The sequence below is a fragment of the Danio aesculapii genome, chromosome 24 (assembly GCF_903798145.1).
Source record: "Danio aesculapii chromosome 24, fDanAes4.1, whole genome shotgun sequence".
NCBI classification, from domain to species: Eukaryota; Metazoa; Chordata; class Actinopteri; order Cypriniformes; family Danionidae; genus Danio; species Danio aesculapii.
The window spans coordinates 5,270,914-5,293,658 of NC_079458.1; the positions used below are offsets into that span (position 1 = coordinate 5,270,914).

At 33.2% G+C, this 22,745-nt stretch overlaps 1 protein-coding gene across 2 annotated transcripts in view; it reads right to left on the reverse strand.

Annotated features, from left to right (window-relative positions):
* Positions 1 to 22,745, reverse strand: part of kcnc3b (potassium voltage-gated channel, Shaw-related subfamily, member 3b) — a 141,095-nt gene that overhangs the window by 34,666 nt on the left and 83,684 nt on the right. For both annotated transcript variants that reach the window (XM_056450864.1, XM_056450863.1), the window contains exons 3-4: positions 16,807 to 17,788; positions 12,996 to 13,184 (exon numbers count right to left, since the gene is read on the reverse strand). In XM_056450864.1, coding sequence (XP_056306839.1) covers positions 12,996 to 13,184; positions 16,807 to 17,788 — 1,171 coding nt within the window. The remainder of the gene's footprint in view (positions 1 to 12,995; positions 13,185 to 16,806; positions 17,789 to 22,745) is intronic.

Sequence of the window (22,745 nt, forward strand, 5' to 3'; positions counted from 1 at the left end):
GATGCTTTTAGTAAAGCTTCACAGACTTATCGTGATCATCAGCAACAAACACCTGAAAATATTTTAGGCCTAAATGTAAGACTTTAGATGTGAATTGAATATAAATTGGCAGCCTCAATATAAATATATAGGTATCGTGATACATACAGTATTAGACAGTCAAAAATACATTTAAAGTCCATGTAAAATCTAAATTTACCATGTTTATTTTGCTAGCTCAACTTAATGTTCATTAGGTGAATAATTAATATGTGCAAGTTCATCCAGTTTTGGTAATCTTCCAATTAAAATCGAAGCACTTGTTTCTGCATTGCTTCTCTGCTGACTTCAACTTGATGGCTTCCATAGTAATAGTCTTAACTACGGCCCTCTTACCGTTGAGGGAATGATGTGCAAAAAGAAAGCCCCACCCTCTAATCAATATTTCGTTTTAGTTACAAGCACATCAACATACTGAAGTAGAAGTCTCAGCAACTTTCGGTTCTTTTAATGGCATGAATTTCAATAACTTTCATATAGTTTTTTCAAGAGCTAGCCATATTTTAATCATGATTAAATATGAAATACATTTTATCGTTTTCCCCATTAACTTTAATTATTTTATTGTTTTATTTTAATTATTGTATTTTATTGTTTCCTCCTTTTTTGCAATTAAATAATAAATATAACAGTTTAAATCAAATAAGGTGTTTGAGGATTAACTGACGACATGACAGAAAATACAATGTTAATAATGATAGGCGGTTCATTCCACTGTGGCGACCACAGATTAATAAAGAGACTAAGCCGAAAACAAAATGAATAAATGAATGAATGAATAATAATAATTCCTTACATTTATATAGCGCTTTTTTGGACACTCAAAGTGCTTAACACATTTTTGGGGGGAATCTCCTCATCCACCACCAGTGTGCAGCATTCACCTGGATGACATGACGGCAGCCATATTGTGCCAGACTGCACACCACACACTAGATGATTGGTGGAGAGAAGACAGCGTTATAAAACCAATTATGATATGGGGATGGTTAGGAGGCCATGATTTGGCCAGAATGCCTGGGTTAAACCCCTATTCTATATCGAAGGACATCCTGGGATTTTTAACGACCACAGAGAGTCAGGACCTCGGTTTAACGTTTCATCTGAAAGATGGTGCTCACTGAACAGTATAGAGTCCCCATCAATATACTGAGGCATTAGGACCCACACAGACCACAGGTTGAGCACCCCCTGCTGGCCTCACTAGCACCATTTCTGGTAGCAACCCAGCTTTCCCATGTTGTCTCCCATCCAGGTACTTTCCGGGCGCAGCCCTGCTTAGCTTTAGTGGGCGACCATAAGAGATTTGCAGAGAGCTATATAGTTTTAATATATTATTAGTAATTTTTTTATTAACATATTATTAGTGTATTATTATACACTTTAAATATACGAGTAGTTCAAATGCTAAATCTTCTAAATGCTGTCTGAAATGTTCTTCCAAAATCAGTATTTCATTTACGGCTCCTGTGTGTAGGTTTAATTATTTTACATTAATGACACTGAATGAGTTGTTTTCATTGCCTATAAAGTAGGGCTGCATGATTCTGGAAAAATCTAACATTGCGATATTTTGAGATATGAATACAATTTCACCAGATGACTTAATATCTGTATTTGGAAAGAATTTATAATGTTAGATTAATTGGGATGATTCTGCAGTGGGAGTGCATCTCCATAAAATCTAATAAACAATCTAGAAAATTTTATGGGGTCCCGACACATTTTTGTTGTTGTCTGTGCTATTTGCAGTGCATTTCTCTATTTGCATGTGTTGTGAGTATTTTCATGCATGTTCAGTCAGAGAGTGATGAATTAATGTTTACTATTTGCATCACTATAAAATCTAATAAACAATCTAAAAACTTTTTGGGCTCCCCGAGACATTTTCGTTGTTATCTGTGCTATTTACAGTGCATTCTCTATTTGCATGTGCTGTATTTTCATGCACAAATGACAAATTAATGATTATTATTTGCATCTCTATAAATCTAATAAACAATCTATAATCTTTTTGGGCTCCCCCGACACATTTTCGTTGTTGTCTGTGCCATTTGCAGTTCATTTCTGTATTTGCATGTGTTGTGAGTATTTCCATGCACATGTTAAGTCAATTATTGATGAATTAATGTTTACTATTTGCATCACTATAAAATCTAATAAACAATCTATAAATTTTATGGGGTCTCTGACACATTTTCATTGTGGTTTGTGCTATTTGCAGTGCATTTCTGTATTTGCATGTGTTGTGAGTATTTCCATGCACTTGTTTAGTCAGAGATTGATGGATTAATGTTTACTATTTGCATCTCCATAAAATCTAATAAACAATCTATAAATTTTATGGGGTCTCTGACACATTTTCATTGTAGTCTGTGCTATTTGCAGTGCATTTCTCTATTTGCATGTGCTGTGAGTATTTTCATACATAACAATCTATAAATACAATCAAGACGAAGATACAATTGAAATCAAGTGTTTTATCATGTCCCGAGTGTAACAGTATTCAAGTACAGCAACTGAATGATAAAAATAAAAATAATTCAATGAAATTAATCATAGTTAAAGTCACAAATGGTACAATTTCTTATACCTGAATGCTTTTAAAATCATTATACAGTCACAGGAATAAAAAAAAAACGCATGAAAATGATAGATTATAATATATAAACTCAACATAGCATATCATGCTATTGCGAATGAGCACTTTGCGATATCGATACTGAAATGATATATTGTGCGGCCCTACTTTAAAGTGAAAAACTGAACAAAAACATAGGAGTGTAAGAAAAACGCTAAAGAAAAATTAGAAAAATTATCTTTGAATGAAAATATCAGACTATATAACTATTCATATATAGTTATAAACCGATGAGTTTTCTGAGTGCAGCAATTTTACCAGTTACTGTATGGCAGACAAATATGCACCACAATAAAATAAGACATAAGACAATTTATATTAACACGCTATTATATGCAAATCAAATGCATAAATCTTAAATAAAGGCCTTTTTTCTTGTGTGAACTCCTCTCTCGTTGTGTTTTCAGCATGGCACAGAACTGAGAACTCGCACTCATTTGAATTGACCTGGACCTCTAATCGACCCCTGATCTTTAACCCCGGAGTGATAAGACTGAGCACAGCGAACACCTAAACAACAGTCCAGCTAGTTTTTCTATGTGTGCGTATTTTTAAGAGTTGCCTCGGTGCACATATATGCATTCGTCCTCCATCACATCAGGGTTAAAGGTCACCGGTAGAGTGAGGGAAACACATTGAAAACACAATAAGCGACGTCACATCACAACAAACACAACAGACACACACACACACTCGCGCGCGCAGCGAGGAGGAGGAGGAGGAGGACGGGGGAGACAGTAGAACAGTGAGAGAATATATGAAGAAGCCAACATACAAACGCGGGATATGACACAACCTGAAGAAAAAGACAATACAGAGCTTGTGAGATCCCACTGAAAACACACACACACACACACACACACACACTGCAGCAAGTGCAGTTCCAGATGTAATTGCAGTGGATCTCATTTGACAGTGAAAACAATCTTTGTTACACAACTCTACAATGCCATATACATGTCTTTCTTATTACAGAGTATGAGGTTAGTGTAACAGGTCTGAATATGCCAGAGTAAAGGTTGGGTTTCTGCACTCTTCGTGCTGTAAATGATGAGACTGAATGAGAATGAACACTTTAAAGGAATTTTAAGCATTCTAGGTTGTTTTCAACCAAGCATTTTGATGGTTTCACAGTAGGGATGCACAGAAATTAAAATTCGGGGTTGAAACTGGAAATTCTGAATGCACTTCTCGGCCATAAACCCCGAAACAGAAAATACATTGGCAATTATTATTTATTATTTTATTAAAAGTAATTAATTAATGCGGCTGAAAGGGCATCTGCCACATGTAACATATGCCAGAGTAATTGGTGGTTCATTCTGCTGTGGCGACCCGTAATAATTCAGGGACTATGCAGAAGAAAAAGTGAGTGAGTGAATAATATAATGCAAATGTGTAAAAGCCTTCAAAACAAAAAATGCAAGTCAATAAAATGTAACCACGACCTGACTTTTCTTTTCTAGAGGTAATGCAAGCATACACTACCAAACTGACACTGACAAAAGTCTTGTAGATGATCCCAGTTGTAAGAGCAACAAATAATAACTTGACTTCTAGTTGATCATTTGTGAAGGTGGAAGTGGCAGAAGGTGGATTTTTCAGATGAATCATCTGTTGAACTGCATCATAATCATCACAAATACTGCAGAAGACCTACTGGAACCTGCATGGAGCCAAGATTCTCACAGAAATAAGTCAAGTTTGGTGAAGGACAACTCATGGTTTGGGGTTACATTCAGTATGGGGGTGTGCAAGAGATCTGCAGTGGATGGCAACACCAACAGCCTGTGGTATCAAGATATTTGTGCTGCCCATTACATTACAAACCACAGGAGAGGGCAAATTCTTCAGCAGGATAGCGCTCCTTCTCATACTTCAGCCTCCACATCAAAGTTCCTGAAAGTAAAGAAGGTCAAGGTGCTCCAGGATTGGCCAGCCCAGTCACCAGACCTAAACATTATTGAGTATGTCTGGGTTAAGATGAAGGAGGAGGCATTGAAGATGAATCTAAAGACTCTTGATGAACTCTGGGAGTCCTGCAAGAATGCTTTCTTTGCCATTCCAGATGACTTTATTAATGAGTGATTTGAGTCATTGCAGAGATGTATGGATGCAGTCCTCCAAGCTCATGATGGAGTCAGACACAATATTCATTCTGTTTCCACTGCAGCATGACGACATATTCTATAGTGTTTTAAACTTTGCTTTCTTAAGCCAGCATCAAAGTTCTTCTTCAAACCAAGTGGTCTGAAATAGAAACATTTTAAGCACTCAAAATATCTTTACTGTCACTTTTGACCATATTAATGCATCCTTTATAAAATGAAAGTAGACTTTAAAAACATGCTGGGTTGTCGTAACCCAATGATGAAACAAATATTGACAAACCCACCCATTCATTCATTGTTTTCGGCTTAGTCCCTGTATTAATCAAGTGTCGCCACAGCGGAATGAACCACTAACTTATCCAGCATATGTCTTACACAGCGGATGCCCTTCCAGCTACAACCTATCACTGGGAAACACCCATACACTTTCATTCACACACACACACACACACACACCGGACAATTTACGCAATTTTACGGACAAATTGCATCTTATAACCCATTGGGTTAAAAGATGCAATTTAAATGTAATTGAAAAAATACCCCAATGTTGGGTTTTTCCATATTTGACCCAACACTTGATTACGAAAACCCTGTGTGGTCATTTCTTTTACATTTTTAAAAAGCTTTTAGTGTACAACCCTGTCTGTTATAGACTCGCATTGACATTTTAAACCTTTTCATGGCTCATGAATATTAATTAGGAGGTAAAAGCTAAGATAAACTGACTAGACGAAAGCCAAGTAAGTGGAATCTAGCCAAATTAGCATTAATTTTATGTTTGTACAAATAAATGTTGATGCAACTACACTGTAAAAAACCCTAAAAATTGAATGGCAAACTTCAGCAAAGCTTTTTTGAGATGACTCAACTGTCAACCCAAATACTGCACTTGAGTCGTTTTAAGTTGAGTCAACTCTTAAATGTCCTGAAGTTTGTTGCCTTTACATTTTAAGTTGAGTCAACTTTTTTTTACAACGTGGTTGCCAGAGTTGTATTTAAAATAAATAAATAATAAATAAATAAATAAAGACAGTTGAATTATTAGCCCCCCTTTGAAATTATTTCCTTTTTAAAATATTTCCCAAATTTTGTTTAACAGAGCAAGGAATTTTTCACAGTATGTCTGATAATATTTTTTCTTCTGGAGAAAGTCTTATTTTGGATAAAATAAAAGCAGTTTTTAATTTTTTAAAAGCCATTTTAAGGTCAATATTATTAGCCCCTTTAAGCTTATTTTTATTTCTATCGTCTACAGAACAAACCATCATTATACAATAACTTGCCTAATTACCCTAACCTGCCTAGTTAACCTAATTAACCTAGTTAAGCCTTTAAATGTCACTTTAAGCCGTATAGAAGTGTCTTAAAAAATATCTAGTCTAATATTATTTACTGTCATCATGACAAAGATAAAATAAATCAGTTATTAGAGATGAGTTATTAAAACTATTATGATTAGAAATGTGTTGAAAAAACCTTCTCTCCGTTAAACAGAAATTGGGGAAAAAAATGAACAGGAGGGCTAATAATTCAGGGGGGCTAATAATTCTGACTTCAACTGTATATGAAGAGTTTAGATGCAAAAACCCCTAAAAGCCATTTGATATTTTCTTCTAAAATGAGCACTTTTCTCAGGCTCCCCTGTGTTGGCTCAGTAATTTTACAGTGTCAGATAAGTTCTTTTCCTTGCCTTTCAAGTGAAATAACTGAACATAAACATAGGAGGCTGAGAAAAATTCTCATTTTAGGAGAACATTTCAGACGGCATTTAGCGTTTTTTTTGCATCTGAACTCTTCATGTTTACTAAAGAGGCTGAAAATAACAAGCAATAATTCATTTCATGACTACATTGTTAATGAGTTTTGTAAATTACACAGTATTTAACTGTAATATGAACTTTAGTTTACTGTAGGACAGTTATGCAGTATAGTACTGTATTTTAAAAACTGCATTGTGAAAATCACTGTATATTTTATGTATCTGTATACTGTATGTAAGTACACTGTTTATAAAGTATATACAGTATACTTATATACTAAACATCACTATCGTACTATCGTATATCGTATATAAAGATATACAATACTGTAAATACACAAACTGCTAGATTAATAGTGCTGTGAATGTGAATACAGTATTTTGCTGGTATTGATTTACAGTAAGTTACTACAGATTCTACAGGACATTGTTAACAGTGTAGCCTATAGTGTCCTTTACACAAACAAAAGCACTTCACAGTGACATTTATGCCATGTCACTGTATTTGTGCTGAGTTTCTACAAGTCTCCTGTTCAAGTGGATGATAAATTTACACGCATATTTTCGTCATTGACTGTCCAGAGCGGGACGGTCAGCATTTTAAGAGCTGACCAAGCTGCACTAACATCTGTCAGAGAGTGTGTGAAACCCAACCTTCAACTCATATTCAGTGTAAAAATATAACATTAGATTCATTTCCTTTAACAGATGAAACTAATGGCCGCTTGTTAGGACAACACCACAACATCAACCAACACGAAAACATTACATCCATCAACAACAACACTCTCATGCAGGTGTAAATGTGTGTGGGATTTCAGTCATTAAATAGCGTATTCTAATGTTATGTGCATGTTTTGGTGTGTTTTTGTTCCTGTGGTTGGTTTTTACCTCTGATAACTTTGATTTGATCCCTGCTAGAGTTTGATTTAAAACAGATTAAAGTTGTAAAGGGGGGATGGTGAGATAAATGGAGTTGGATTGTGTTGAAGGAAGGGTGACCAGGGATATTGGAAAGTTGTGTGTGCATGGATTGGACGTTGTTTCTTTCCTTAGTTGTGCCTTTTTTATAAGGATGAGATGTGGAGATATGTATGTCACAAAGGTTTGTAGAAAGGTGTGCCGATGAAAATGATAACAAATGCAATGCAAAATGAAATATGAAGGAATGTAGAAGGTACAAACAGGAGTGTGATTTTAGGGAAAGAAACTAATGAGATATTGAGTATTATTAAAGAAAATTTAACATGCAAAAATCATAAAACAAATTAGAGAACAAAAACAGAAGAGGATAAAACCTCAAGAGAGATAGTTTTCATTTATCAGTGTGTTTAAAGGATGTTTTCACACTAAAAATGCTAAATTGCGTAAAATAAAGTCTTGAAGTTATTAAACTAGGGATGTCCAGATCCGATCACGTGATTGGAATTTGTGCCCGATCACACGGTTTCAGACTTGATCGGAATCAGATGTGACCTCCCGATCAGGACTCAATACACTTCAGGAATTCCTACGATCAGGAATATATACAGTTGAAGTCAGAATTATTAGCCCCCTGAATTATTAGCCCCCCATTTAATTTTTTCCCCAATTTCTTTTTAACAGAGAGAAGGTTTTCTTCAACACATTTCTAATCATAATAGTTTTAATAACTCATCTCTAATAACTGATTTATTTTATCTTTGTCATGATAACAGTAAATAATATTTGACTAGATATTTTTTAAGACACTTCAATACAGCTTAAAGTGACATTTAAAAGCTTAAAGGCATGCGGAATTACATCATTTTATTGCGGTGTTGTGCTGAGAAACGCACCTCTCCGGTGAAATGCACCCCTTTCGCGGGAGCGTGCATTTGAGGGCAATAACCTTCCAATCATAGACTGTAAAATATATGGACGTAGTATCCGTGACGTCACCCATAGGTTTCTGAAGAGTGCAAATCAAGCTAAAAGTAGGCGCGGCCAACCGTCGCCATTTTGTTCGCGCGTCATCGCACCCACGGCGGGATACCAAACAAGGGCAAAGAGGCGGAGAGTGAGCGGAGCTACAGACACCTGCTGGCACTTTGCTTAGACCTGGCAGACAGACTTTACTTTGGGAGAAACGCTTAATACTTTATTACCTGCGACTCGTTTGTGTTCTGACCACATGTGCTTGGCTGTACACTATATCAAGTGTTTAGACTTTTAAAAACACTGTAGTAATACATTGAGCCACTAAGCATTGTTCTTATGACGTTTTTCTACAGGAGGAAAACGCTAATTACATCCAAACCCTTCAGATATAGTCTGTGTTAGTAAATGCAAGACTATTGATGAACTCCAGCATAACACTGTATGATAACGCTTCAGATGACTGTTCTAGAGCCTACAGCTAATCAATCTGTCAGATTCTGGAGTGCTTTACGGGTCTAAAGAAAAATATCAATGATAAATGACCTTAAATAAAACACACACATTTATAGAGATGGTATACAAGTTTATAACTTTACTCACATGGGAAACGAGGCCACGTGAATGGTTTGTGAGCACAATTAAGTGCACACAGCATCCCATATCATCTAATAATTGTAGGAAATAAGTCCAAAAGGCAGCTGACTGTGTAAAGCCACATAAAACAACACAAAAATACGATGAATATGCCGAGATCAGTGACTAATCTGCCGGATTCAGCTGAGGTGAAGTGACGGCGACCAGCGAGACCTAGCTGTCACTCAAGTGGCCACGCCCTTAATTATGCAAACTTAATATAACCTAATATAAAGGAAATGGATGAGTTATAAAAAAATTCACCCCCCTCACAGTTGTCATGAAGGGTAATATTAGCTTTATGAACCAAAATCTTTCTTTGTACCAGGCTGTAAACACCTTTTTTTCTGCTGTAAAGTTGGCCATTCTAACAGTGGGCTCAATTGCAATTTGCTCTATTATGGAGCCAGGACTAGCGGAATTTTGATCAATTGCAGTTTCAGTTACTTCTGTATTGGCTTCCCGAGGGAGAGCGGGAGGTTGCCGCTTGCTTCCGATAAACAAAACTAAGAAATCGCAACATTTCCTAAGCGTTCTCAGTTTACGTTTAATAAAAACGTAATATGAATATTATTATGATGAATAAAACAAAAACAAGAAGTGAAACGCTAGTAGAACAAGGTAGCAGCTTGAAGCGGAAAACGCGAGAACGGCTGCTTCCGAAATCGCATACTTCCAGACTATATAGTATGCTAAAATCAGTATGCGAGCTGAGTAGTCTATCCAAATTCATCAGATTGCATTGACGCTATGCTATCCCATGATGCACCGGGAGAGAATTCATGAATGGGAGTGAAGCAATGCAACTCACATGGGTAGGTCACGTGATGATGACAAAATGGCAGATGTAATACGTCCGAGCTCCATTCATACTACTGACATTCATAGTGTACAGAACGTACTTTTCTGACAGTCAAGGTGTACATTTTAATTCAAAAGCAGTATCTACTGAGTAGTAGGGGATTTCGGACGCAGCCTATGTCTGCGGTCTGCAGGTATTATAAAGTTGATGACGACAACATTGCCCATGGCAAACTGTGAGATACGTAAACTTGGGATAGCCTTCTGGGTATTTTGAGTTGAGGTGCTATTTGTTTATATATTTTTTTATATTTACTGTTGCACTAAAGTCTAAAAGTGAAGAATTGGTGTTATTTATAACTTGATTGTTCAAGCTCCCTCACAGAAGTGCTCTGTTTGTTAACAGAGTTGTTGAATGTTAAAATAAAATTAATTAAATTGAAAAATTAGGAACATACTGGATCTGTTTCTTCGCTATTCTTTTTTTTATGTATTATTGAAGTATCGGATCGGGTTTCGATATCGGTAGATACTCAAAATCAAATGACTTGGACTCGAGGGCAAAAAAACCTGATCGGGACATCCCTTATTAAATCTCAAAAATTCTGTTAATTGAAAATGCATTAAAATAGCATGTTGTTCTATATCAGAAAAAATATCCTATATCAGTAAAAAATGCTTGTACTTGAAAAGTAAAGATTTTGTAAAGTCAAAAAAATATGTACTTGAAAAGTAATCATAAAAGTCCAATAAGAAAAATAATCTGAATTAAAATAAGAATTAATTAATTTTGATCCATTAAAAAAACATAATGTTACTGCATCTAAAACTTTACATAACCATAACTAGAACATATACATATATATACATATATATATATATATACATATATATATATATATATATATATATATATATATATATATATATATATATATATATATATATATACATGTTAATATAATATGTTTATTCAAATTTACAGTTGAAAACAAAATTATCATCAAAAAAAATTTGTTTAGATATTTCCAAAGTGATTTTCATCAGAACCAGGACATGTTTACCATTGTGTTATATATTTCTTCTTCTGGAGAAAGTCTAATTTCTTTTAGTTTGGCTGGAATAAACAAATAAAAAATAAATAAGTAAAAGCTGCTAATGTCATTATTATTAGCCTTCTTAAGAAATTATTATTATTGATTGACTATGGAACAAACAACTGTTGTCTAATGACTTGCCTAAATAACCAAACTTGCCTGGTTAATCTAACTAACCTAGTTTTTCAATGTCACTTTAAGCAGAATTCTAGTGTTTTGCAAAATAACTAGTACAATATGATGTACTGTCACCATGGCAAAGACAAAATAAATAATTTATTAGAAATTAGTTATTAAAACTATTATTTTTTTAAAAAGAAATCTCTCTATTAAACAACGCTTGGGCTAATAATTATTTTTTCAACTGTACATACAGTATACTGACGTAGGGCGGTATATCCTACCATATAAAGTTGTTTCATTGTTTATTTCTAAACTGCAAAATGCAACTATAAAGCATGTAGATATTCAGATATCCTAAACATCACGACTTTCTCTAAAGCTGCTATCCAAATCAAATTGTCTTGCCATGTAAGCCAAACTTGCAAATGTTCTCTGAAACCAACCAAGTGTGAAAACACCCAGAGATGTTTAGTGGTTATGTAATCTGTATTTCTGGATGCAGAGATGGACACGAGGATGTGAGATGGCCATGTAGACTTTGGGGAGGTTGTTTAGTGACACTTGTGTGTGCGCAAACTAAGGATCTTTAAAGAAACACTGCTTTTTTTATTGAAAATATGCTCATTTTACAACTCCTCTAGAATTAAACAGACAAGTTTTACCATTTTTGAATCCATTCAGCCAATCTCCTGGTCAGGCGGGAGCACTTTTAGCTTAGCTTAGCATAGATCATTGAACCGGATTAGACTGTTAGCATCTCACTCAAAAAAAAATTGCATTACTTTTCTATTTAAAGCTCGAATCTTCTGTTGTTACATAGTGTACTTCTGTTGTCGAAAGTATCGCGTTTGGTAGCTATCGGTACTGATATTTTAAAAACGTTCATTTCCCGCAAACATTTGAACGCTGTTGAGAACGTTCTTAAACACAGCACACATGAAACGCTTCATGTCCCTGTATCTGTGTTTGCACTCAGCAGTGAAATGATGACCTTTATGGCCAATCACAGTCATTTCTGTTGAACATGTGAACACAATGGCCAATCAGCAGTGTTAAAGAATGCACGCTGAAATGTTGGCAAATGTTTTTTAAATTTCCGTCTGTACTGTTTGTTATCGAAGTCTTTTATAGTGTACTAAGATTGATAGAAAATGTAAAGTTGTATTTTTTATAACAAAATGTTCTATATATTTTTTATATAGAACTGTCTGAGAAATGAACAAAAGCAAGTGATGCATCAAAGTTCGATTTAAAAAAATCTTGAATGGTTATGAAAATCTTTATTATTATTAAAATAATTTATATAAATAATTAGTTTAAAATTCTTGAACAATATTAATGATTTGACGTAGTTCCAGAAACTCTACGTCTCTGTTTATCCGTCTGATTTTAAGGTTAGTTTCTTTTGACCGCCCCCTGTCATTTTCAAGAATATCTCAACGGCAAACGCATCAAGTATAAAAGCCTCATCTGTTTCGTGAGGCGCGTGCGCAGTCAGCAGAAGTAAGCAACGTGGCGCTAGGCGAAAGTATAAATCAGCCTTTAGGACATGATGTAACTACTGAAGTTTCAAGCTTTAAATAGAAAAATTATGCAAATTCTTTGATCAGTTTTGAGTGTAATGCTAATGGTCTAATCCGATTCAATGATTTATGCTAAGCTATGCTAAAACTGCTCCTGCCAGACCAGGAGTTTGGCTGAATGAATTCAAAAGTGTTAAAACTCAACTGTTTATAACTGTAGAGGAGTTATAAAATGGGCCTATTTCCAAAAAAGGTGGAAGGTTTAACTAGCAGAGAAATTGGACTGGTGTGAGACTGATGTTCCCTTGTGTGAATGTGTGTGTGTGTTTGTGTGTGTAAATCGCATGCAAAAGCACTGAAACGCACCTTTCCGCACATTTCCATCAGTGGGTCGAAACTCTCGTGTGTTGAGGAGAAAGCAGGCTCTGTCTTGCTGGTAACGCTCTTGTGTTCGGCCCACAGGGCTGCGCTCGTCCGGACTCAGAACCTGATCGATTGTGGGACAGTCCTCGTTTGCTAGAGCGGCGCTGGCGGCGTCACCGTTCTGCTTTGAGTCTGACAAGAAACACCAGTGAACGGAGAGTGAGAATGATGAAGGACAACATATTCCACAGAAGAAAAAAAAAACATGAACAAAAATGCTAACACTCTTTAAAGACATACAGCTGACGATAAAATTGTTAGCTTTTCAAAATAAAAGTGCTGTTTAAAGGAGAGATTATTTTTCAACATATTTTTAAATTCAGTACTTTTAATTTCTAATAACTCATTTCTTTAGTCTTTGCAGTGTTGGCAGTGCATAATATTATACTGGTTATTTGGCAAGATACTAGTATTCAGATTAAATTGCAATGGTGGTTTGTTCTGAAAATGTTCTGGTTCTGGTAAAATGGGCAAAATAATATTGACCTAAAAAATTCAACACTGCTTTTATAACAGCCAAAGTAAGAGAAATAAAACGTTCTCCAGAATAAAAAATATTATACTGAATACTGTGAAAATGTCCTTGCTCTTTTAACATCACTTGGGAAATATCTGAAAAAGAATAAATGTATAAATAAATAAACAAAATAAATAAATAATAAAATAAATTAAATTAGAAAAGAATAAATTGATAAATAAACAAATAAACAAAATAAATAAACAATAAAATAAATTAAATCAGAAAAGAATAAATTGATAAATAAACAAATAAACAAAATAAATAAACAATAAAATAAATAAAATTAGAAAAGAATAAATTGATAAATAAACAAAAACAAAATAAATAAATAATAAAATGACTAAAATTAGAAAAGAATAAATTGATAAATAAACAAAAACAAAATAAATAAATAATAAAATGACTAAAATTAGAAAAGAATAAATTGATAAATAAACAAATAAACAAAATAAATAAATAATAAAATAAATAAAATTAGAAAAGAATAAATTGATAAATAAACAAATAAGTAAAACAAATGAATAAATAAAATATCTAAAATTAGAAAAAGAATAAATTGATAAATAAACAAATAAACAAGTAAATAAATAAATAATAAAATAAATTAAAATTTGAAAGAATAAATTGATTAAAAAAATTAAATAAAAATAATAAAATAAAGTTAGAAAAAAAAATTATTGATAAATAAAATAAATAAATAAATAATAAAAATAAATAATAAATTAGAAAAAAAATATCAATAAATAATGAAATAAATAAAATTAGAAAAATAATAAATTGATGCATAAAATAAACATTTACATAAAATTTGAAAAAGAATAGATGTTTAAATAAATAAAACAAATCAATCATTAAATAAATAAAATTAGAAAAAATATTTATAAACAATTAAATAATTAAAATTTGAAAAAATGTTTATAAATAAATTAATAAGTAAATGAAATTAAATACATTTTACAGGAGGGCTGATAACTTTCCCCTTAACTGTAGTTCAGCCCAAACCCCACAATGTGGCATTATTTATTAACCCTTAACTTCTATTAAATATAATTATTTTCTTGAACCAGTGATTGAAGTGTTAGCTAACAGGGGCTGAAATAAATTATATAAAAATAAAAAGAAATGAGAATTACAAAAACGTTGCCTGAAACAGAAAGAAGTTTAAGTTGAGGCACTCAAATGTGTAACAGGAAATAAATAAAAACTAAAACTGAACAAAAGCGGCAATAAAGTTAAGCTAAACCGAAATAGTTTAAGCAAAACAATTAAAATTAAGACATCTAAAATAAAAAATAACATCTGCACACTTAAAATACCAAATAAATCTATAATGCATTAATAATACTTAAATATTGCATACGCACACATAAGTGGCAGAATATTTGAAGTACAGGATATGAATCACACTTATGATCACATCATCATTTCTCTTTCCTGTACCTTATAGAACTTGTACTGAATGTATAGTGACCCTGTGTAAACCTATTAGAGACTTCCAGGTTTATAAAAAAAACAATGAATAATTGATGATAATAGTCATGACATTAGCAGAAAGTGTGCGGTGCCGTGTGTGTGTCTGAGGAACACATTGCACAGTGGACAGTATGTTGCCATTTTAACACTGTTTAAAAACTGCATTGACAATGTTTTCCCACACATCTACAAAATGTTTTATGTTCAGATATTTTGATGGCAGTGGGTTTAAAGGATTATATTCTATGATGGATTATAGTTCGTTTTGGTTTCATTTGTACTTTAAAAGCTGATTGTATTGGGTCACCATATATTTCTCACCTCCAAATTTTCCAAAAATATCAAGATATACAGTTTTTTAGCAAAATAATTAGCTCTGCTGTGAAAGTTAGATTCTTTTTCAAATATTTCCCAAGTGATGTTTAACAGGGCAAGCTCAATTTCACAGTATTTCCTATAATAGATTTTTCTTCTGGAGAAAGTCTTATTTCATTTAGTTTGGCTGGAATAAAAGCAGATTTTAAGGTCAGCATTATTAGCATCCATGAAGTCACCATGAATTCAAGATGAGCTCTTTCCATTTTTATATGTATTTAATAGTTCTTGTTATAAACGATGTATCTGTGCACCTCATTATTATTATTTTTTTGCCCTCATAAACTTTAATCAAATACCATAACCTTCCCTTCCCCCTTGAAACGACTTTCTTCACTTCCCACTCACATGGAATGCCTTTAGCACCGGGCTATTAGTCATTTAGAGTGGAGCGATCAGTCAATTAGGGAAGGGGCTATCAGTCATTTAAGGCAGGGCTATCAGTCATTTAGGATGGGGCTATCAGTCATTTAGGGCGGGGCTATCAGTCATTTAGGGCGGGGCTATCAGTCATTTAGGATGGGGCTATCAGTCATTTAGGGCGGGGCTATCAGTCATTTAGGGCTGGGCTATCAGTCATTTAGGGCGGGGCTATCAGTCATTTAGGATGGGGCTATCAGTCATTAAGGATTTAGGATGGGGCTATCAGTCATTTAGGGCGGGGCTATCAGTCATTTAGGATGGGGCTATCAGTCATTTAAGGCGGGGCTATCAGTCATTTAGGGCGGGGCTATCAGTCATTTAGGGCGGGGCTATCTGTCTTTTAGAGTGGAGCTATCAGTCATTTAGGGCGGGGCTATCAGTCATTTAGAGAAGAGCTATCAGTCATTTAGGGCGGGGCTATCAGTAATTTAGGGAGGGGCTATCAGTCATTTACGGCGGGGCTATCAGTCATTTAGGGCGGGGCTATCAGTCATTTACGGCGGGGCTATCTGTCATTTAGGGCGGGGCTATCAGTCATTTAGGGCGGGGCAATCAGTCATTTAGGGCGGGGCAATCTGTCATTTAGGGCGGGGCAATCAATCATTTAGGGCGGGGCTATCAGTCATTTAGGGCAGGGCTATCAGTCATTTAAGGCAGGGCTATCAGTCATTAGGGGCGGGGCTATCTGTCTTTTAGAGTGGAGCTATCAGTCATTTATTGCAGGGCTATCAGTCATTTAAAGTGGAGCTATCAGTCATCAAAAGGGTTTCGAATAGTTGGAGGGGCGTGGTTAAGCATGCTAGCCACACTCAATACCTCAGACAATCTGAGAATTTAACTTAAAGTGCATTTGCAGATTTCAACTAAAGATTACAAGAGCAAACATGTATATATTTCTTAATGCACAGACCACAAAAACTAGCAATGTGAGGTGATTGCATTGGGTCGGCACGTGGCTCTCACCTCTGTTGATTTCGATGATCTCCTCCTGAGCGAGCGGACAGTCTCCTGTCAGCCCGCTCGAGCCCAGCACGCCACCCAGCACGTTACCCAAGATCCTCTGTGGTGAAGCCGTGGCCATAGCCAGCGCGTCCGGCTTGCAGTAATTAGGCGATCCAGGCTGCGGCGCCCGCGGGATGTGCTTATTCTTCTTCTTAGGCAGCTTCTGCTTAGCCATGGCCAGCGAATAATACATGCCGAAGTTATTGACGATCACAGGAACGGGCATAGCGATGGTCAGCACACCCGCCAACGCACACAGCGCCCCCACCAGCATCCCAGACCACGTCTCCGGGTACATATCTCCATATCCCAAAGTGGTCATGGTCACCACGGCCCACCAGAACCCAATGGGGATGTTCTTGAAGTTGGTGTGCGCGCTCGCCGTCGGATCATCCGGACTAGCGCCTATTCTTTCAGCGTAGTAGATCATGGTGGCGAAAATGAGCACGCCGAGAGCCAGGAAGATGATCAGCAGCAGGAACTCATTAGTGCTGGCGCGAAGAGTGTGTCCCAGAACACGCAAGCCCACAAAGTGACGCGTCAGCTTGAAAATACGCAGAATTCGAACGAAGCGCACCACGCGGAGGAAGCCCAGCACGTCTTTGGCCGCTTTAGAGGAGAGTCCGCTGAGTCCCACCTCCAGGTAGAACGGCAGGACGGCCACAAAGTCAATGATGTTGAGCGGGCTCTTGAAGAACTCCATCTTGTCGGGGCAGAAGATGACACGGGTGAAGACCTCAATGGTGAACCACACCACACACACTCCCTCTACGTACGTCAGCCAGCTGTCGGTCACCACCTCGTAGACGATCTCCTCCCGCGTCACGTTGCCCTCCGTCACGTTCTCCGTCTTGTTGTAGATGGTGTTGAACGCCTCGTGCGTCTCCATGCAGAAGGTGGAGATGGAGATGAGGATGAAGAGAAGCGATCCAAACGCCACATACTGAGGGAAACAGAGAGAGAGACAGAGAGAAGAGATGATGGATTAAACATGTTACAGTGGTGTATCTACAGTTAAAGTCTAAATTATTCGCCCTCCTGTAAATTTTTTTCCAAATACTTCTCAAATAATGTTTCACAGTGCAAGGAAATTTTCGCAATATTTCCTATAATGTTTTTTCTTCTGGAGAAAGTCTTATTTGTTTTACTTCGGCTAAAATAAAAGCAGTTTTTATTTTTTTTTAACATATTTAAGGTCAGTTATTAGCCTAAACCTAAAAGGTGCTGTTTTGATTCTTCTAAAGCATAAAAATATAAAAAAAAGTTAGGGATAAAGTACATCCAGGAGGTTGTTGTTAAAATAACACAAACACAAAACAACTAACTAAATATAAAAAAAAAATATATATATATACACATTAGGCTTGGGCGCCATCCAAATTTTGATACCGTTAAACCTCCTCCCTGTTTTACCTCTGTATACGGTATTACCATGCATAATAAAAAAATATGATGCAAGGCTCAGACAGCGTCACCAAACTGTTGGCTTGTGCCTGAACCATTCAGAAAGTGAATATATAATAATATTTAATACTTGTTTCCTACATAAGTGCATTGTTTTTTTGACAGTATAACAGTATTGAAACGGACACCGTTGCTATTTTTAGATCCCGCGTTATACCATATTACCGTATTATCGCCCAAGCCTAATATACATACACTACCGGTCATTGCATTATGAAATAACTGTTGAAAAGTAGTTTATCATTTAATTTAATCATTTATTCCAGTGATTTTAAAGATTAATTTTCAGCTTCATAACTCCAGCCTTCAGACTCACATGATCCCTCAGAAATCACTCTAATATTAATTATTATTATTATTATTATTATTATTATTATTATGGTAATAATAATAAAAGCAACAATGACTGAAGTAATAATTTCATTTGAAACTACATACAGTAAAAAAACAATTATTCATAATTTTATTAAATATTTAATAAATAAATAATTCAGTAATTTTCCAAAAAAAAAAAAAAAAAAAACAAGGAAATAAAAAAAAACTGACCCCAAACTTTTGACCGGTTGTATAAACACAGTAGTCAATATTTGAAGTGGATTAAAATCTTTCATCAAAGTTGGCCCAAAACTATTGAACAGCACCCACTGTTGTCGTAGGACAATTTTGAAAATCCCTTTTGCTCCACTTCAAATGTTGACTACTGTATATGGTTTAGAAATATACATACATATATATATATATATATACATACATATATATACATACATATATATATACATACATATATATACATACATATATATATACATACATATATATACATACATATATATATACATACATATATATATATATATATATATATATATATATATATATATATATATATATATATATACATACATACATACATACATATATATATATATATATATATATATACACACATATATACATATATACACACACACACACACACACATATATATACACACACACACATATATATATATATATATATATATATATATATATATATATATATATATATATATATATATATATATGTGTGTGTGTGTGTGTGTGTGTGTGTGTGTATATATATGTGTGTGTGTGTATATATATATATATATGTGTGTGTGTGTGTGTGTGTGTGTAATATATATATATATATATATACATATATATACATATATACACACACACACACACATATATATATATATATACACACATATATACACACATATATACACATTATATATATATATATATATAACTAAAAAATTTGTTTTTTTTTTGTGTGTCTGTTTAACTGAAGCCATGATATTAACTTTCATAACCCATATTGTTTCACTGATAACCATATTATACAACTGAACACAGATCATAATCCTCCCTGACTAACACTGAAACAAACACTGGCATGAGACAGCATGTATTGTGAATGTAGCGCTGTACAAATAAGCATGAACTGAATAAACAAACATGCATTGTTCCGGTAAGCAGATGCTTTTATCCAGAGGAATTTACAGTCCACTTATTACAGACCTGATCCCTGCGGATGAACCTGAAGTTAAGTGCCTGCTGAAGGACAATGAGCTATAAGAGCTAATGATGACCCAAACCAGCATCCGGACGTATCTGACCATCACAGCAAACCAAACCAGCGGACGCAATCGCAAAAACCCATTGTATGCATTAGAGATTATTACAGACACTCATGCATTAGGTGGATGCCAGAGTCACTCGGGTATCTATTAATATTTAAATGAGCTTATCATGTTAGATTTTCAGTTTCATTTAGACAGGTTTTTAGACTGTCATATGTGTTTGGTTATTTATTTATTTGTTTGGTTATTTATTTATTTGGTTATTTATTTACTTGTTTGGTTATTTGTTTGGTTATTTATTTGTTTGGTTATTTATTTATTCGTTTATTTATTTGTTTGGTTATTTATTTGTTTGGTTATTTATTTATTTGTTTGGTTATTTATTTGTTTGGTTATTTGTTTATTTGTTTGGTTATTTGTTTGTTTGGTTATTTGTTTATTTGTTTGGTTATTTATTTGTTTGGTTATTTATTTGTTTGGTTATTTATTTATTTGGTTATTTGTTTATTTGTTTGGTTATTTATTTGTTTAGTTATTTATTTATTTATTTGGTTATTTATTTATTTGTTTGGTTATTTGTTTATTTGTTTGGTTATTTTTTTGGTTATTTATTTATTTGTTTGGTTATTTATTTATTTGTTTGGTTATTTATTTGTTTGGTTATTTGTTTATTTGTTTGTTTATTTATTTGGTTATTTATTTGTTTGGTTATTTATTTATTTGTTTGGTTATTTATTTAATTGTTTGGTTATTTGTTTATTTGTTTGGTTATTTGTTTATTTGTTTGGTTATTTATTTGTTTGGTTATTTATTTGTTTGGTTATTTATTTGTTTGGTTATTTATTTATTTGTTTGGTTATTTGTTTATTTGTTTGGTTATTTATTTGTTTGGTTATTTATTTATTTATTTGGTTATTTATTTATTTGTTTGGTTATTTGTTTATTTGTTTGGTTATTTGTTTATTTGTTTGGTTATTTGTTTATTTGTTTGGTTATTTGTTTATTTGTTTGGTTATTTATTTATTTGTTTGGTTATTTATTTGTTTGTTTGGTTATTTATTTGTTTGGTTATTTGTTTATTTGTTTGTTTATTTATTTGGTTATTTATTTATTTGTTTGGTTATTTGTTTATTTGTTTGGTTATTTGTTTATTTGTTTGTTTATTTATTTGGTTATTTATTTGTTTGGTTATTTATTTATTTGTTTGGTTATTTATTTATTTGTTTGGTTATTTGTTTATTTGTTTGGTTATTTATTTATTTGTTTGGTTATTTATTTGTTTGGTTATTTGTTTATTTGTTTGTTTATTTGTTTGGTTATTTATTTATTTGTTTGGTTATTTGTTTGTTTGGTTATTTATTTATTTGTTTGGTTATTTGTTTATTTGTTTGGTTATTTATTTGTTTGGTTATTTATTTATTTATTTATTTGGTTATTTATTTATTTGTTTGGTTATTTATTTATTTGTTTGGTTATTTGTTTATTTGTTTGGTTATTTGTTTATTTGTTTGGTTATTTGTTTATTTGTTTGGTTATTTGTTTATTTGTTTGGTTATTTGTTTATTTGTTTGGTTATTTGTTTATTTGTTTGGTTATTTATTTATTTGTTTGGTTATTTATTTGTTTGGTTATTTATTTATTTATTTGGTTATTTGTTTATTTGTTTGGTTATTTATTTGTTTGGTTATTTATTTATTTATTTGGTTATTTGTTTATTTGTTTGGTTATTTATTTATTTATTTGGTTATTTGTTTATTTGTTTGGTTATTTATTTGTTTGGTTATTTATTTATTTATTTGGTTATTTGTTTATTTGTTTGGTTATTTGTTTGGTTATTTGTTTGTTTATTTATTATTTAAAAAAGGACTAATAATAATGCAAAATAATATAATATCCAAATCTTTTAAAGTAAGTTATGCTTTAAATGAATCAGCAGTATTAAAATAATACAACTGGTATTGAGTATGAGTCTGGTAAGCGGATACAATCCTCAGATCTCCAATTTCACAAAATGATATGTATCCCGTTCAGAAAGGCTGAAACTATAGCATGTGCTACTGTACTTCTGTACTGTTTATTGACTCTCTGAGGCATAAGTAATAGTTTTGTCATTCAGATGTTTATTAAGGGATCTGTCCTTGACATCATTTCCTCCAGACATTGATCTTTATCTCCACCAGATCAGTTTTCATAGCTCAGATGACGATTCACAGCTCCAAATATCAGTGCATAAAAATCACAGAAACCCTCATGACCCACTTGTCTGAGACTGAGTTCAGGTAAAACTATATGCTTCTGACACCGGAGACGTGCAGTATTATAGTATTATTATACAGTATTATAACTTTATATACAGATCACTTTCAGTGGAAGAAAACAAAAAGGCACATTCTGTCATCCCTGCAGCTCAAAAATCATACAGTAGTAATATAAAAATAAATAAATTATATATATATATATATATATATATATATATATATATATATATATATATATATATATATATATATATATATATATATATATATATATATATATATATATATATATACACACACACTCATTTCTTTCTATATATTATTTCTCATACATTATATTATTTCAAACGACTAAAATCTCAATAAAATCACTTTGTTAAGTCGAATTTTCATCACCAGTATTGGACAGAGCAGAGATCAACATCCCATAATGCAATTTACAACCGCAAATAAACAAAAAACACTTAATTAACAGATGTTTTTTACAGTAATGGGTTAAGATATAAGGGATAATAAGGATTAGAGATGTATAATAAGCTCATGCACAGTATGTGTTTATTAATTA